This window comes from Cucumis melo, chromosome 3 (genome assembly GCF_025177605.1).
Source record: "Cucumis melo cultivar AY chromosome 3, USDA_Cmelo_AY_1.0, whole genome shotgun sequence".
NCBI classification, from domain to species: domain Eukaryota; kingdom Viridiplantae; phylum Streptophyta; class Magnoliopsida; order Cucurbitales; family Cucurbitaceae; genus Cucumis; species Cucumis melo.
This window is the reverse complement of record NC_066859.1, coordinates 26,064,726-26,080,311: the sequence shown is the minus strand read 5'-3', so window position 1 is coordinate 26,080,311 and position 15,586 is coordinate 26,064,726. Positions and strand designations below refer to the sequence as shown.

At 33.5% G+C, this 15,586-nt stretch overlaps 2 protein-coding genes across 2 annotated transcripts; one reads left to right on the top strand and one right to left on the bottom strand.

Annotated features, from left to right (window-relative positions):
- Nucleotides 1-1,410: 1,410 nt before the first annotated feature.
- On the top strand, nucleotides 1,411-9,208 carry LOC103488406 (uncharacterized). Its single transcript, XM_008447125.3, has 13 exons — nucleotides 1,411-1,960; nucleotides 2,513-2,586; nucleotides 2,685-2,768; nucleotides 2,896-2,976; nucleotides 5,950-6,030; nucleotides 6,580-6,672; nucleotides 7,506-7,685; nucleotides 7,796-7,863; nucleotides 7,952-8,003; nucleotides 8,132-8,185; nucleotides 8,291-8,383; nucleotides 8,469-8,535; nucleotides 8,801-9,208. The coding sequence occupies exons 1-13, from the start codon at nucleotides 1,819-1,821 to the stop codon at nucleotides 8,890-8,892; spliced, it is 1,161 nt and encodes a 386-aa protein (XP_008445347.2). The 5' UTR covers nucleotides 1,411-1,818; the 3' UTR covers nucleotides 8,893-9,208.
- A 2,635-nt stretch (nucleotides 9,209-11,843) lies between these two features.
- LOC103488407 (ethylene-responsive transcription factor RAP2-4-like) lies at nucleotides 11,844-13,866 on the bottom strand. The gene has a single exon (XM_008447126.3). It carries the CDS (start codon nucleotides 13,275-13,277, stop codon nucleotides 12,186-12,188), a length of 1,092 nt encoding a protein of 363 aa, XP_008445348.2. The 5' UTR covers nucleotides 13,278-13,866; the 3' UTR covers nucleotides 11,844-12,185.
- Between the last annotated feature and the right edge of the window lie 1,720 nt (nucleotides 13,867-15,586).

Below are 15,586 nucleotides of genomic sequence, written 5' to 3'. Positions count from 1 at the left end.
TCAAAGTTATAATGTGAGTGAAGAAATAGAATATATTACACTCGTATATAATACTAAACAAAAAAAAAAAAAAAAAAACTTGACATTGCCCTAATAATCTTAAAATCTATAATGGAAAATTTGAGAGGAATTATGTGATTAGACACAAAATAATCATTCTCTCAAAAGAAAGAAAAAGTACAATATCTTGAAAGAGAGAATATGAGATCAAATTCCAACATAGAATATTATTTGATTTGAAACACCAAAATTCCAAAAGGGTTTTTTTTTTTCTTTATCAATTTTGATAAGATATGTAACATGCGCACGTTTATAAATGGAGTCTCAAGTCAAAAAAGTATACTTGACAATTGTTTCAACCATTCAAAACTTCAATCATCCTTGTCTACCAAACCTAAAACCATGTATAGTTATGATGACATTTTTTTTTTTTTAAAAAAAAGAGAAGTTGAATTTCACTAATCGAAATTGTTTTTTAAGGTCAACATGTTAGCATTTTTGACATTTCAATCGTCATGATTTCTATTATATCGTAAAAAATTTGCACGATGCAATATAAGCAACAAAATGTCTATAACCTAGAATAACATAAGTAATGAGCACATAGACAATTTTTTATTTTTTTTTGAAATTATTGTTATCCATTGACGTCAACTTTTTATTAACAATTACGAGGATATCAACATTTTAAGCCTTCGACTGATTAGACGATGGAAAGATGGATAGTTCATCTCTATTGAAATGATGCTATTTAAATAGAAACTATATTAGGATTAGGACATACGTGAAAAATTCTAATATTTTAACAATATTAGGATTAGGAGTCATGTCTCTAACCGAACCGAACCTAACCTAACCATGTTGGATAGAAGAAAGAATTGAGGAGCATGAAAAGAAAGAGACTATGGTTTAGGATATGTTTGAAGAGATTGTTAAGAGTGGGATCAAAGTCAGCCAACCATCTCGTGTACATATATGAGATTGAAATTGGAATTGTGGGCTTCAAGCGGCCCACTTTGAACCGTAACACACGGAGGCAATCCTTCTCGATTTCATGAGGCCCAAAATGCATCGCGCTCCAATTAAATGGGCCCAATAGGGTCAATAAAATTGCACGAGTCAACAATTTTTTTCACTGTTTCTTTCTTTCTTTCTTCTTCTTCATGGATTCCTATAAAATTCCAACCCTAATTCTTGGAACATGGAGTTAAAAATCTCATGGGGAGATATAATATGCCCTAACTTTTGATCGGTAAATTAGATAAGATGGATGGTGAAAGGGATGAACTTTTTGGTATCATTATTGGAAAATTTGACTGAGGTTTGACCATGCTAGACAGACACGTGTATGCATACACACATACACGCGCGAGGGTAATTTCTGTTTAGATATTAAAAAGAAGAAAAAAAGGTATAAATAAATAAAAAGGGAATTGTCGTAAGGATCAAAGGTTTGCAGATTTTCCAATCGGAGACGAAGACCCAACCCCCTATATCCCGGGAAACACCCACCTCCCTTTCTCTTCTTAGATCTTTCTTCCCTTCACCAAACCAATTCACGGGTCTCCCTCAAGTCTCCCTCAACCCCCTCTTCAATTCCCCTATTCCCAATTTCCGGCAACAATCCAACTTTCTCTCCCCGCCGCCTGCCTCTTGCTTTCTATTTTTCAAAATCATCCTCCACCCATCCATTCAGATCTCTTCCTCCTCTTCTTATCTGGCTTCCTCAATTTCTCTTCCTATAGATCGACATCCCGAAGAATATCTATCTCCTCTTGCCTCCTTCCTGGGATCGCAAATTAGACCCCCGAGGCTGACATGGATAATATAATCGGCAAACTTCGAAACTTGGATGCTTACCCTAAAATTAATGAGGATTTCTACAGCCGCACGCTTTCCGGTGGCGTTATCACGCTGGCCTCATCCATTCTCATGCTATTGCTATTCATATCCGAGCTACGTAGGTTTCTCCCTCCCTGCGTTTTTTGTTCTCTTCTCTACGTGTATTATTGAATCTACGTCTTAGTCTTAACCTAATGTGTATTACAATTCAATTTTATGTTTTTCTCTGTGTAGAGCCTTTTTTTTTTTTTTTGTGTGTGTGTGTGTATATTTAAGCATTGATTGGTGTTTACCACTTCCCGGTTGTTGTTCAATGTGGTACATTATTGAGTCATACGTTTACTTTTGTTGGCGCCATTAGTTTTCTCTTTGTCAGATTGCATTGGGGTTATGTATTATCGACAGAGTTTAGTTCATATGTTTATTATCAGAGTTGAAGTCATGTGTTTATTAATATATCGTGCACTCATTATTTTACACTCCAAGTAACTTCCTCCTTCTGCTTCAGAAAGGTACTGGTATAGTGTGGAAAGTATTAAGGTCCTTGGGGGTTCTGTATTTTGGTATCAGTGCAATTGTTTTTCTGTTTTCTTGCTGTTTTTGCTTGAGCATATGTTTTCGAGATTTTTTTTTTTAACCGCTAATATGCTTGAACTCTCATTGGTTGCAGGGTTATATCTCCATGCTGTAACAGAAACCAAGCTCGTAGTTGATACATCTAGAGGAGAAACCCTTCGTATCAATGTAACCCCACATTGTTTCTGGATATTTCTAATATTATGCATCAAAATCTGTTTTTCTTTTCTCTCTTGGAAATTATACATCTTCCTTTCTATTTGCAGTTTGATGTTACGTTTCCTGCCCTTCCTTGTTCTTTATTAAGTCTTGATGCCATGGACATCAGTGGAGAGCAACACCTGGATGTGGTGCGTATGATGATTCATAGCCTTTCTCTCTTTGTCTAAAATATGTAAATTATTTGAAATTGAGCTGTTGAGTGCATGCCATGAATATGTGGTGCAAGATTTACATATTGTTTTCCCCTGTATGCAGAAACATGACATAATCAAAAAAAGGTTGGACTCTCACGGCAATGCTATCGAAGCTAGACCGGATGGGATTGGTGCACCTAAGGTTCGTAATGTTCTGACAAGTTAAATTCCTATTACTTCCTTTCTCTCTTCCCATTTGTTGAACCATATGGAACTAATCTAATCTATGCTCACTAGGAAACTCTCTTATCTAATCACCAATGATTCGGCTTTGGATTATATATATTTTTAGATTGCCATAAATTTTTGAAAAATGATTTATTGATAGTTGTTGATCTATGGTTGATTTTATTTAGTCTTACTGTATTGGACCAATCCAAAACCAACCAACAAATGGTGTATTTGCAGTTCCATTAGACTAGAACTCTGTTATTCTTTTTTTAGGATAGATTTGTATATGCAGTGTATCTTTGTGAGAATGTAATTGGGGAAAACACTTGCAGCTAGATAATGAAATATCATATCAGCAACACAAAAATTGGTGTAGTGGGTTTAGTTTCCTAAGTTGAAGAGTATGGATGCTCATCTGCGAACATTTTAAGATTGGTGAACTGGGTTTGGTTTAAATTGAAGATTAATGATTTAGAGTTAAAGCTTTGCTGCATTGATGTGAAGAAAATGATATTGTGCTTAATCTACAACCCAGGTGAACCAAGGATGAGGAACAATGTAGGATAGAATGGATGCAATATGATAAATGATGGTTTAAAGGCATGGATGTAATGTAAATGATTTTGGTATTTTAGGTGATGAGAGGATAAGAATCATTGGTGCTATTGGTAGAGAACATGTCTAGGAGTTTTGTAACATATAACCATTTTTTATCCGAGTGCCTCTCATGCCGAGTCGTACTCAATTTATAACCATTTTCGAGAAAACAAAGGCATGCAGGAAACTTGTATACAAATATCTTTCATTGTGCCAGTTGTTCCAATTTTATTTTTCTAGCTTCATTTTGATGCAAACTTCTGTGTCGTTGGACATCATGAATTTTTGGTATTAAATCCAATCAATAAAACCATTCGCCCGTAGATATGCCTTCTGTCAATCTGGTTTTACACTTCTGTGAATCTGGAGGGGTATGAAAGCAGCCGCTTTTTCCATCTGACATGTCCACTCAAAAAAGAAAAGAATATTGTGGTTGAGATCCTCTTCTCACAACGGATTCAAACATGAAAGCTGAATTCATTGAATTCTACAGACTTGTACACTAAAAGATTGACCTATGGTCTTCCCCTCCCATTCAAAATTGGGACCTTAACACACCAGAACAAGTCGAAGAACTCGAGAGGCCGTTCACTGAATAAGAGATTTGGAGGGCTATGTCCAACCTTCACAATACTAGACAGGTCCACCAGGGAATTCTTTAGAAAGCTTTGGAACATTCTTAAGGCAGATAAGACGAGGGTGTCCGGAGACTTTTTTGATAACTTTATGATTAGCGTCAACCTTAACCAGACTTATAAGTTCTATCTCCCCCATCCCCAAAAAATCAGATGAGAGAATGGTGGAAGACTATAAACCCTTGATAATGTATTGACAATTAAAAGACTTGGGGTCAACTGGAGGAAATGGATTAAAGGTTGTATTTCCACATCATTGCTTATTAATCATGGACAAAAGAGGGGGCGGTCATTAAACTTGTCATTTAAAAAGGCTTTCAACATTGTTGATTGGGACTTCATAGACAATATATTGACAGCTAAAGGATTTGGGATCAAATGGAGGAAATGGATCAAAGGTTGTATTTCCACAACACTGGATGTTTGGATTAAACTCCTCATCTCCGAAGGTGGCCTTGGGTTGATTGACATTAAAATTAAAAAACAAAGCCTCCTTGCCAAGTGGATATGGAGATACCTTAGGGAAATTTTTGCCCTCTAGAGGTGTACGCACCTTTAGGTTTTGGGTTTCATCTATTACATTCATTCAATGAAATGGTTTTTTATCCCAAAAATAAAAAAGTATTATTGATGCGAAGTATATCCCTTCTCTCCAACCGAGCCAACCTACTCTCAAACTGTTCAAGAGGCCACAAAAATTTATCATCCAGCAAAAGGGTTTGATTCTCCACAACATTATGTGCAAACTGGAAATGGGGCACATTTTTTAGCATGATATTTGGGTTGGCACTTACCCCCTTAAGCATGCTTTTCCAGATTATATGCTCTTACCCTTCACGAAAACTCCAATATTGCTGCTGTTTGGATTAATAAGACTACATCTTGAGATTTACATTTGAGAAGACATCTCACTGGAAACGAAATGATCGAATGGCCCCACCTATCTACAATTATTTCCCCCTCCCTGTCCCCTGATGGAGGATGGATGAAAATGGCCCATGGATTCAAAAGGATCATTCACAGACTCACAGTTAGGTCTCTATCCTATGAACTTTTTCTAGTGAAATCACCCATCTAAAAGATTCATACTCTACTATCATTGGGAAAGGACTCATTCCAAAAAAATATTAGATTTTTATTTTTTTTTAATTATCAACACTGCCGATGTGCTGACCTGAAAAGCCCTGTGGATATCGGATATCTCCGCCCCTAACTAGCGTACCTTTTGTTGCAAGAACGATTGAACTATTATGCCCCCCTTCATCACCTGTGAATCTGCTCATGCCTTTTGGTCTTAAGTTATTGGGGGCTCTCAACTACCACATGGTTTTTCGTGATGACACACTGATCCTCCTAGTGGCACTCCTCATTAGTCACCCTTTCAAAAAGGAAAAAGAGGTCATTTGGAATTGCTTTATTAAAGCCTTCTTTTGGCTTGTCTGGTTTGAACGAGACCAGAGAATCTTTGATGTCAAAGCTTCGGATTTCTCTTCTTTTTTTTAACATCTCACATGCATAACTTTCTCTTGGTGTAAATTTACCACATTCTTTTGTGATTACAGTCTTACTCCTATTATACCCTTTTGTTATTTCATTTGATCAATGAAATCACCATCGATGTTTCTCATAGAAAATAATGCCTTTTCTTAATCTGTCATTACTGCTGTTATTTAATTTTCTTTTTTGGCTATTCTTCATTTGACGTTGCACAGATTGAAAAGCCCTTACAGAGACATGGTGGCAGGCTTGAGCACAATGAGACATATTGTGGTTCCTGCTTTGGAGCTGAATCAGTGAGAACTTCTTTTCTTTCCTTTTTTTTTTCTTTTTTCTTTTTAGTTTTATTTATTTATTTCTTTATTTTTATGAATAGCTGAATTCTCTGTCAAAAAATTGAAAGAATACAAGGGGATACAAAAATAGAAACCCATAAAAATATGAACATTTTTGTCATATGAGTATTTGTTGAATGTAGTTTTTTGGTTGCATGACTTACCTCTAAATAATTGATATGTTTGAAATTCTTATAGAAGCTGATGAGTTTGTTTTGGTGTTAGGTTGACTGTGCAATCCAATAAGTGATATCATATGACCATGTCTAGTTATTTTGATAAATTTAATTAGTGTAATTGGACTGAATGAATTAAACCGTTGGCAGTGGTTATGTGATTTTGAGTTAACATTTTTTTCTTTTCTTCTTGTAAGATTCCTTTTTGTTCTCTTTTCTTCATTTTAAGAGGTGGCTCATTGTAGATTAACATATTTGGTGCTACATCCTTCCTCCTGCTCTGTCACAGTCACTTAACCCTTTTTTATGAAAAAAAAATCTCTAATATTTGCAGGCAGATGATCATTGTTGCAATTCGTGTGAGGAAGTTCGTGAGGCTTATCGAAAGAAAGGTTGGGCTTTGTCAAACCCAGATTTGATTGACCAGGTTTGTCTGGACAAGGCTCCTATTTTACAGATTCCTTTTATCCATACAATTTTGAAGTTGGCTTCCAACCAAGTTCGTTTATCTGAAATTAATTGTACAAATGTATTCATACCAACCTGAGTGTTTTTTTTTTTTTTTTTTTTAAATTCGGAGCTTGAATTTTATTAAAATATAAATATCTTGTGTTTAACTTATCTACTGATTGACATAGGTGAGTGACACCTTCCATCTAATGTAGGAAGTTGGATGAAACTTTTGGTCATCCTGGCCACAATGATGTTTTTCTGCTCTGCATTTTGTGATATAACTTCTTGACATACATGTGAACTTTTGCATCTGATCTTGAAAGCATAATAATCCCATACTTTAAAGATTCTTTGACGATGCTCGTTGATTGAGACCTATATCTGGGATACAATGTTGATTTGAGATTTCATTGAACTATAGCTTACCCCAGCCTTTTTATGTACAATCCAGTTGTCTTGAGCAATCTTTAGATAATTTTCTACTAATGCATCTGCTATTGAGGATAATTGGTCTTTTTAGATTTTCTATTTATTAATTCTTTCATATGAAACTTTATTGTTTTCATTATTGAACTGGGTATTATGAACATTGTTTTTCCTTCCACTATCATGTGGCCTTTGTTGTATGCAAGAAGCATCAATTCAAGAATATAGTTTTTCTAGGGATACCTTGCTGACCCTTAAATTCTCTTAAGTGTCATCTGGAATAATATTAGTTACCTAATACCATATGGATTACAGTAATGGGATAAGTTTGAGGATGATCTTGTCTTATTCATTATCATACTAAATCTTTATGACGTTCAGTGCAAAAGAGAAGGGTTTCTTCAACGGATCAAAGATGAGGATGGTGAAGGATGCAATATATACGGGTTTTTGGAGGTTAATAAGGTTGCTGGAAATTTCCACTTCGCACCTGGGAAAAGTTTTCAACAGTCAAATGTTCATGTTCACGATCTGTTGGCTTTCCAAAAGGATAGCTTCAATGTAAGAAAATGGTGTTAACGTGATTTGTCATTTTTATGGAAGTCCTATGTTTAAGATTCAGTTTGGGTTTTTTGATTATTAATTTAATTTAATTCCATTTTTGGACTCAGATAAGTCACAAGATTAACAGATTAGCTTTTGGAGAATATTTCCCTGGCGTAGTGAATCCTCTGGATGGGTAGGACTTCACTTCTTTTCTTGTAGGTTCTAGCTAACATAGAGATCTCATTGTACTATGACCTTATTTGATATTTTAATTGGTGAAGCGTGCAATGGGAACAAGAAACACCAAGTGCAACATACCAGTATTTTATCAAGGTTAGTTACTGATAGTTTTCTTTCACAACTTATATACATTATGTTTTATATCATGTACCACATCGTTCTTAGTAGAATAGCTGGAGTGAGCCAAGCAGAGTATGATTTGCTATGTCTTGTTTTTGCAGGTTGTACCTACTGTTTACAAGGACGTTAGTGGGAATACCATCCAGACGAACCAGGTTTATATTCCTAAACCCAGAAGTTTTCTTTTTCTTTTTTATTTCTATGAACTGTTACTACATAATTTGGCAATGCATAATGATGCCAGCAATGGATTGTTGCAGTTCTCTGTCACAGAACACGTAAGGACTGCGGAAGTTGGTCGACTTCAGTCACTTCCTGCAGTTTTCTTCTTCTACGATCTTTCTCCTATCAAGGTTGGTTTTTCTTGTGTGGTTCAATTTGTGATGAGACGGCAGATTCACTTTCCCCCATAGAGCTGATTTGCTTTGTATGTTATAGGTCACATTCACTGAGGGGCATGTGTCATTCCTCCACTTCTTGACAAATGTATGCGCTATAGTTGGAGGTATTTAACAAAAAAACTCCCATTGAATTTCCTAACTTCATTTGTTTGGTAGAAACCTTGTTACAGCAGGTACTCTCTTGCTGGTGAATATAATTGAACATCAATACATTTCTTAATTCAGACTAGTGTAGTATCGGTGTAGTTTTCATTCTAATGCTGTCTTAAGCATGAGTCCTTTACGTTGTTGAAGAAAATAATGAACTTGTGTATGTTTATCGAATGGAATGACTAATGAGGAAAATGCTTTTATGGCGGCTGTATCCAGGCATCTTCACCGTCTCAGGAATATTAGATTCATTCATATACCATGGTCAGAAAGTGATCAAGAAGAAGATGGAGATTGGTAAGTTCAGCTGATAGACGACATATTTATTCGAGTTGTTGACGTTACAGAACCTGGCAACAATTTCCATCTCTGATGATGAATGATCAAATCAAGAGAATCAGAACGGTTAGTTCGTTGTATTAGATTATGGTTGAAATTTGTTGCCATGATTTTACTCGGTTGAGAAGTAGCTGAGCTCCCCAGCTCTGTTTCATATTTAAAAACATTTGTTTACTTTTTTTTTTTTTTTTTTTTTTTTTTTAACTGTTGTCGTAAATGTGAATATCCACATGAAAGAGGTAAAGACAGGATTCTCATTATTTATTAGATCCCAATTTTTGACCATAACTCATTGGATAAAACACCCATTACCATCACCACCCCACAGGTCAAAAGTTATTACCAAGAAAAGACTTTAACTTGTCCCAATATTGCATCATACTGTTTGTTAGAAATCCTTTATTAAGTAAAATATAGTTTGGGGGGGAAAATGCACCATCAAATCAATAACTTTCCTTTCCTTAGCTTGCACTCTACATATTACAACTATTAACATAATACTATGTATGTGGTTGACAAAGACAGTAGAATTGATTAGGGACCCTCCAATACAAAGGACTTTATGAAAATTGAAAATTTTATGTTACTTTTCTTCCTCACCATTATATATATATCTTTGCATTTAAGAAAAGGAAGCTCCACCAGAAAGTGGATTTTTAACCTAATATTCTTTCTTTCATTTTTTTTTATTTAAGAAACAATTGGTTTTTGAAACTTTTATCTTCAATAAGAAATTTTGGAATCAATGGGATTAACTAAAAATTGAAAAAATTGGCGTGTCCTAAATTAAATTGGACACATTAAATTTAAAAACAAATTGGACTATTCTAATGATGTCAGGTCTATTTATTATAACAATTGGATCAAAATCAATTGAGTCAAAAAATAAGTTTAATAACAAGAGGACTTCTCTTTATTTGGTTTAATTAAATATTATTATTCAATTGACTAAAAGATGAGAGAATTCTTCCAAGATTTAGAAGATTTTCCATTGAATCTCTAAGTTTTTTTTGTAAGACTCTAACCTCAAAAACATCACAGGCAAGCATTCAACCGAGAGAATCAATCAAATGATCAAATTCTAAAGATACGTCACATCAAATCAACATAAATATAACATCAACACAAGTTCAACTCCCTGAATCGAATTTCTCCTAAAATGAACACCTTCAAATAGACTAATAATTGATGCCTTTTACATCTAAATTTTAAGTTCATAAAATCTACTTTCCACTTACTATAACAAAAGATTAAAATAAATAATTAGTATAACATATTTTCTTTAATTTGAAAATAAATATTATCAATAAGTTTAAAGTTAAAATTCAATGATATATACAAAAAGAAGAAGAAAGGAGTTTGAAAGATGGATTGCAACAATCCAACCACTTAGGTCCCAAAGTCTCTAATAATTCCTTTTTGTTCAAATTCATAGAATCGGAATAAAATTACACAAATTCTTCTCTTAGAATCATAACTTTCAGATCTTTTATTTCTTAAGAAAATGATTAGAAGGAATAGTGGTGAGTCGGCGACAGCCCACGTGGTCACTGTCACGAACACCACTCCTTTTTTTTTCCTTTAAATTTGTTATTATCATATTATCATTTGTTTATTTGTTTGTTTAATTTTAATCTCGACAATAAATTAGTGGTTCCCACTTTGTCATAGGTCTTATTTATTATTATAATAAAAAAATCTAACAATAGTTTTTTTATCTTTGTTTGAATCAACAAATTTTATAGGATGTATTTGTAATGAAATTATTTGATGATTGGATGTTAGAGCAAAAAGATTCGGCAAAAATGAATCTATGAGAGTTAAAAAAAGATGTATTGAAATTTTGTGATGGTTGAAGGTCGCATATTTTTCAAAGCATTTCATTTCGTGTAAATAATAAACCATCCAAGTAGTTCAAACACTCTACCAACAACAACAACAAAAAATGGCAATATCATATTCATATGTTACGTAGATTTCTTCAAGTTATGTTGAAAGTTAGTAACTTGGAAACATAATTGATGACATAATCTAACATTCTTTTAAGCATAACTGAACTCTCATCAATTTAATCTTCAAAGTTTATTAAATTATCAATTTACGTTCTCGGATCTTTTCGGTTCCAATTAGTTTATTATAATTATGGGCATCATTTGATTTATGATTGTCCCTTGTTGAGAATTTGTTTTCTGGATGTATTTTTACTTGAAAAAAAAAAAAAAAACGAGTTGGATTTTTCATTTTCATGATAAAGATCACTCTATCTAAATGATTTGGTAATGGGAATATAATTGAGAAATTTAAATTTTAAATCAATGAAACTGATTTTTAATGATAGAACGAACGTATCAAATTTAGTACCAAAAATTATTTTTTCTACCAACTTAATGCCCTAAATTCTAAAATTACAAATTTACCATACAATTTTTTGATTTTCTTTTAAGATTTCATTCATAGATGAAAATAGTTATTAGATTCAATATAATAAAATAAATATATATATATATAGTAATATTTTAAAAATATTATAAAAATAAATAATAAAAATATTAATGGCAGATCATGTTGTAAATATTAATTTATCAATAATAAACTATAAGAATCTATTCCAATAATGTTAATTACATACTAATTATCCTTCCAAAATTTTATACATTTTTTTAAAATTAAATATACAAACTTCAATTGAAACATACAAATGTAACTTTCCAGAAACATGTTTTTTATATTAAAAATAGACTAAAAATTTAATTCATCTAAGTAATAAAAAGATGAATTAACATGCTAAATTGTTGCATTGTATAACATATGTTAATATATGTTCAAAGAAATTTAAATACCAAAAGTGTAAGATGAAGAAGAGAGAAGCAATGATACAAAAAATAAATTTAGAGTAAGTAAGAATTGAATAAACACAACATAATAATACATAATATTATATATATATATATATATATAAGTGAAGAAAAAATTACATAAATGTACTTACCCTAATCCCTAATCCCTAACCCATAAATAAACAACCAACCACTAAATTATTAATAATCATAACAACATTACTTGTACAATCCTCCCTTCCGCCGCCCGGACAGCTCAAAAAAGTTGGCCGCCGGTCATGGCAGTGCCGGAGATATTTCCCTTCCTAAACCAAACTTAACACAACAAAAACCCTTTTGAAGTTCCTACGAATCACATACACTGATTCTGCCAACTGCAAAAACTTAGTCGCAGAATCCAACCTAAGATAAATCAACTATTACGCACATCAATTTGTGAATATCGAAGCCCAATCGATTTCCGATGGGTATTTCTGCAACATACAGCTTTCTGTAGCTTGTTCCCATGTCGAATCCGTCGTATCCTGGAACGTCAGATCTGACAACGGCGAAGACCCTGCTGACTCGTCGCTCTCGGCCGAAACCGGTGACGAGGAGTTCTCCGCCTTGCAACAGATCTCCGACCCACTTGATCCAGCATCCGCCGGTTTCAAATCGTCGTCGGCATCGATGACAGTTGGGGCCTGAGGTTCCGATGCAATGGTTGAAGAACCAGATGACTTCGACTTTCTCCGATCCGATTTCCCCTTTGTCTGAGACTCGGCCAAGGTTTGGCAGATGGCTTCGAGTTTAGCGTCAACGGCGGAGTGTAGCGGTTTGTACTCGCCGAAATCGCCACCGACAGAGGAGCCATGGTGCTTGAGGTGAGGGAAATTGAGTCGGGCGAAGTCGCCTCGGAGCTTGTAAGCGGCTTTGTCATAAGCTAAAGCGGCTTCTTCGGCGGTATCGAAGGTGCCGAGCCACAGCCGAGTTCTGTTCCTCGGAAGACGGATCTCAGCCACCCATTTTCCCCAATGCCTTTGCCTCACGCCTCGGTATAGTTTCGTCGATTTCGGTGGAGATCCCACGTGTTTCATCGGAATCCCCTTCGGTCCAAGCAGATTTCCGGCGGTGTTGCTCTGATTTCTTTCTACCTGGTTGTTGATCTGTCCCCAAACTGGCTGGATTTGTGTCTGGAGACCGAATTGAGATTGGATCTGTTGGATCTGAAAAGGGGTTAAGTAATTAAGTCCAATAGAAGGTGATTGCTCTACGCCACGGAAATCTTGACCCGAAAACCCATCGGAAAATAAATGGGTCATCGGAGGAGAGCAATCAGAAGGGTAAGAAGTGGACTCTGTTGGGATAGAAGAAGAAGAAGAAGAAGAAGAAGAAGAAGAGAAAGAGAATTCCGGAAAAGAAGAAGGAAAATAAGAAGAGGAAGCAACTTTCATAAAAGGTTCAATTGCTTCCATTAATTCACCACCAAATGGATCTGACTGAAACTCTCTGCAACCATACAAATCCATCAAAGCAGCCATAATTTCTTTACTAAGTTCAAAACAGAAATGTTATAAGAAGAAGAAAACAAGTAGAATTTCTACAGAGAGAAGGGTATGAACAGTAATAATCAACCCTTTTCAACTCCAAGCGGGATAAAAAAACAACCCTCGAAGTCGATCTGAAAAACAACGAAAACAGAAAAAAGAAATGAAGCCCAAAATGATTTACAAACAGATGTAGTAAAGAATTTAACCCAAAATATAAAAAAAAAAAAAAACTGGATCTCGATTCTGGAAAACACCTGCGCTTTCGAGAAACCCTTTTTCTTAAGTTTGCTTTTTGTGTTGAAATTTAAAACAAACCCAAAAATCAGAAACTGAAAGACAGATGATTAACAGAAAGGGATACAGAGAAGCGGGGATTACAGAGGGGGGAATGATGAAGAAGAAAGATCGAAAACAAGAACAGTCGCTGAAAAATCTCTCAAATTTTCACTTTTTTTCTTTTTTTTTTTGAAAATGTGAATTTCGCTCGGCCTCACTCTGTTTCACCCTCACCTCCAACCTTTGGTTTTTATAAGAGTCGGAGCCCAAAATTACTTCTCTTAATCACTTTTTTAATTTCCATTAATCTCACTGTAATTACGCCTCATTATTTGTTTCTTTCTCTTTTATCTACACCCACTCTCTGTCTGACGTCAGACTTCACTATCCGAGGCGCCGCAACCAATCCAACAATGACACGAGTCGCATACCGACACGTGTCCTTCTCGACTACCGTCAGGTGTCGGTTATTTTGGCAACCTTTGCTTTGTCCTCTTCTCAATTTTGCTGACCCCAACCCTCCGGTGTTCATACTTCAACTTTCTTTCTCTCTTTTCCTTTCTCTTTTTTTTTTTTTTTTTTTTTTATTTATTAATTATATTGTTTTCTATTTATGTAATGCTGTGGGTCCCATCTTATTTGTTGATTTTCTTTCCTAATTGCAAAGTTATCCCTTTCAAACTTTTTAATTTGGTAACTCATATCATTTAAATATATATATATATATATATGAATTTGTTTTTTAAAACTAAATCATTACTTATTTAAAACATAAAATGCCTAAGAAAATTATCAAAAATAAAAAAAATAAATAAAATATTTACATTTCATAAATTCAACAGTTTTTTTCTTATGAAACCATTTAGTAAATGTTTTTGTTTTTTTATTATTTTTTAAAGCACCAACTTTTTTAAAAGGGCATAATTTGTATTTTTGATTATTATTATTATTATTAATTGGAAAATAAATAGTAAAAAGGTAAAAAGTTATAGGATTAAGGATAAGATGATTGACGTAATTGGAGGGGAGAAAAAAACACATATGTTAACCAAAGTAGATTGGACAAATAAAATACATTATATTAACTTCAATAATGACCCATTAATAAAACAAAATCATGATTAATGGTTGTCTAATCCCATCTCTAATTTTTCATTACCTTCCCTTCACTGTCATATAAAATACAATTCAACTCTCCTACCCTTTTTAAAAAACAAGTCATCCATCTTTCTCATCACATCTATTTTTAATACAAAAATCAAATCACCCTACTATTTCAAGTTTCAATATTAATTCTCATTTTCACATATTTCTATTCTAAAAGAAATTTTGAAATATTTATAAGAAAATAATAAAAATCTTTATTTGATGTATGGTGAAAAAAAATTACTTATTTTAACAATTACTTTGTGAGAAAGGAATGTGAGTATTTTAGGAAGATTTTGAAATTTATTGCCTCCCTAACTTTAATTGGTACATAGCCCTCATCCTATTCAATTATTCTTCGTCCAATCAATTTTTTTCAACTCAATTATTGTACTAATAATCTTTGGTTACATAAATAAAAATAGAAAATTTTTGTTCGGTTAGTTCCATCGTAATTTATTGCTATGAATATTGGTTACGTATAGAATAAGTTTAAAAATTTATCACTTTCAAAACTTAGAAATTTTCTATTGAATATCAAATCGACCTAAAATTTTGAATAATTTATTGAAAGCTTTAAGTATTCCTCAATTTTCTATGTTATCTTTCGTGCATTAAAATATTTGTTAGTAATCTAATCTTAAAATGGTTAACATTGTAGTTGGCTTCAACGATACAAATTATTATTTTTTTTCTTTTATCTTTTCCTTCCTCCAGAAGAATCCAACAAAATTTAGTCCATACATTTAATTATCATTTTATTTTTTTAAAAAATTATAATCGAATGGTAATACTTTAATGAGTCAATAACAATAAATTAATCAATTATTGATGTGATCTAATTACTTTAGTTGGTTGTATAATTAAATTTAACAAAC

Bases quoted from the DNA above. Each gene is read 5' to 3' on its own strand.
- LOC103488407 (XM_008447126.3), bottom strand. From the start codon at position 13,277: ATGGCTGCTTTGATGGATTTGTATGGTTGCAGAGAGTTTCAGTCAGAT.
- LOC103488406 (XM_008447125.3), top strand. From the start codon at position 1,819: ATGGATAATATAATCGGCAAACTTCGAAACTTGGATGCTTACCCTAAA. The intron at 8,384-8,468 runs GTTGGTTTTTCT...TGTATGTTATAG, and splicing joins ACGATCTTTCTCCTATCAAG to GTCACATTCACTGAGGGGCA. The intron at 8,536-8,800 runs GTATTTAACAAA...GGCTGTATCCAG, and splicing joins TGTATGCGCTATAGTTGGAG to GCATCTTCACCGTCTCAGGA.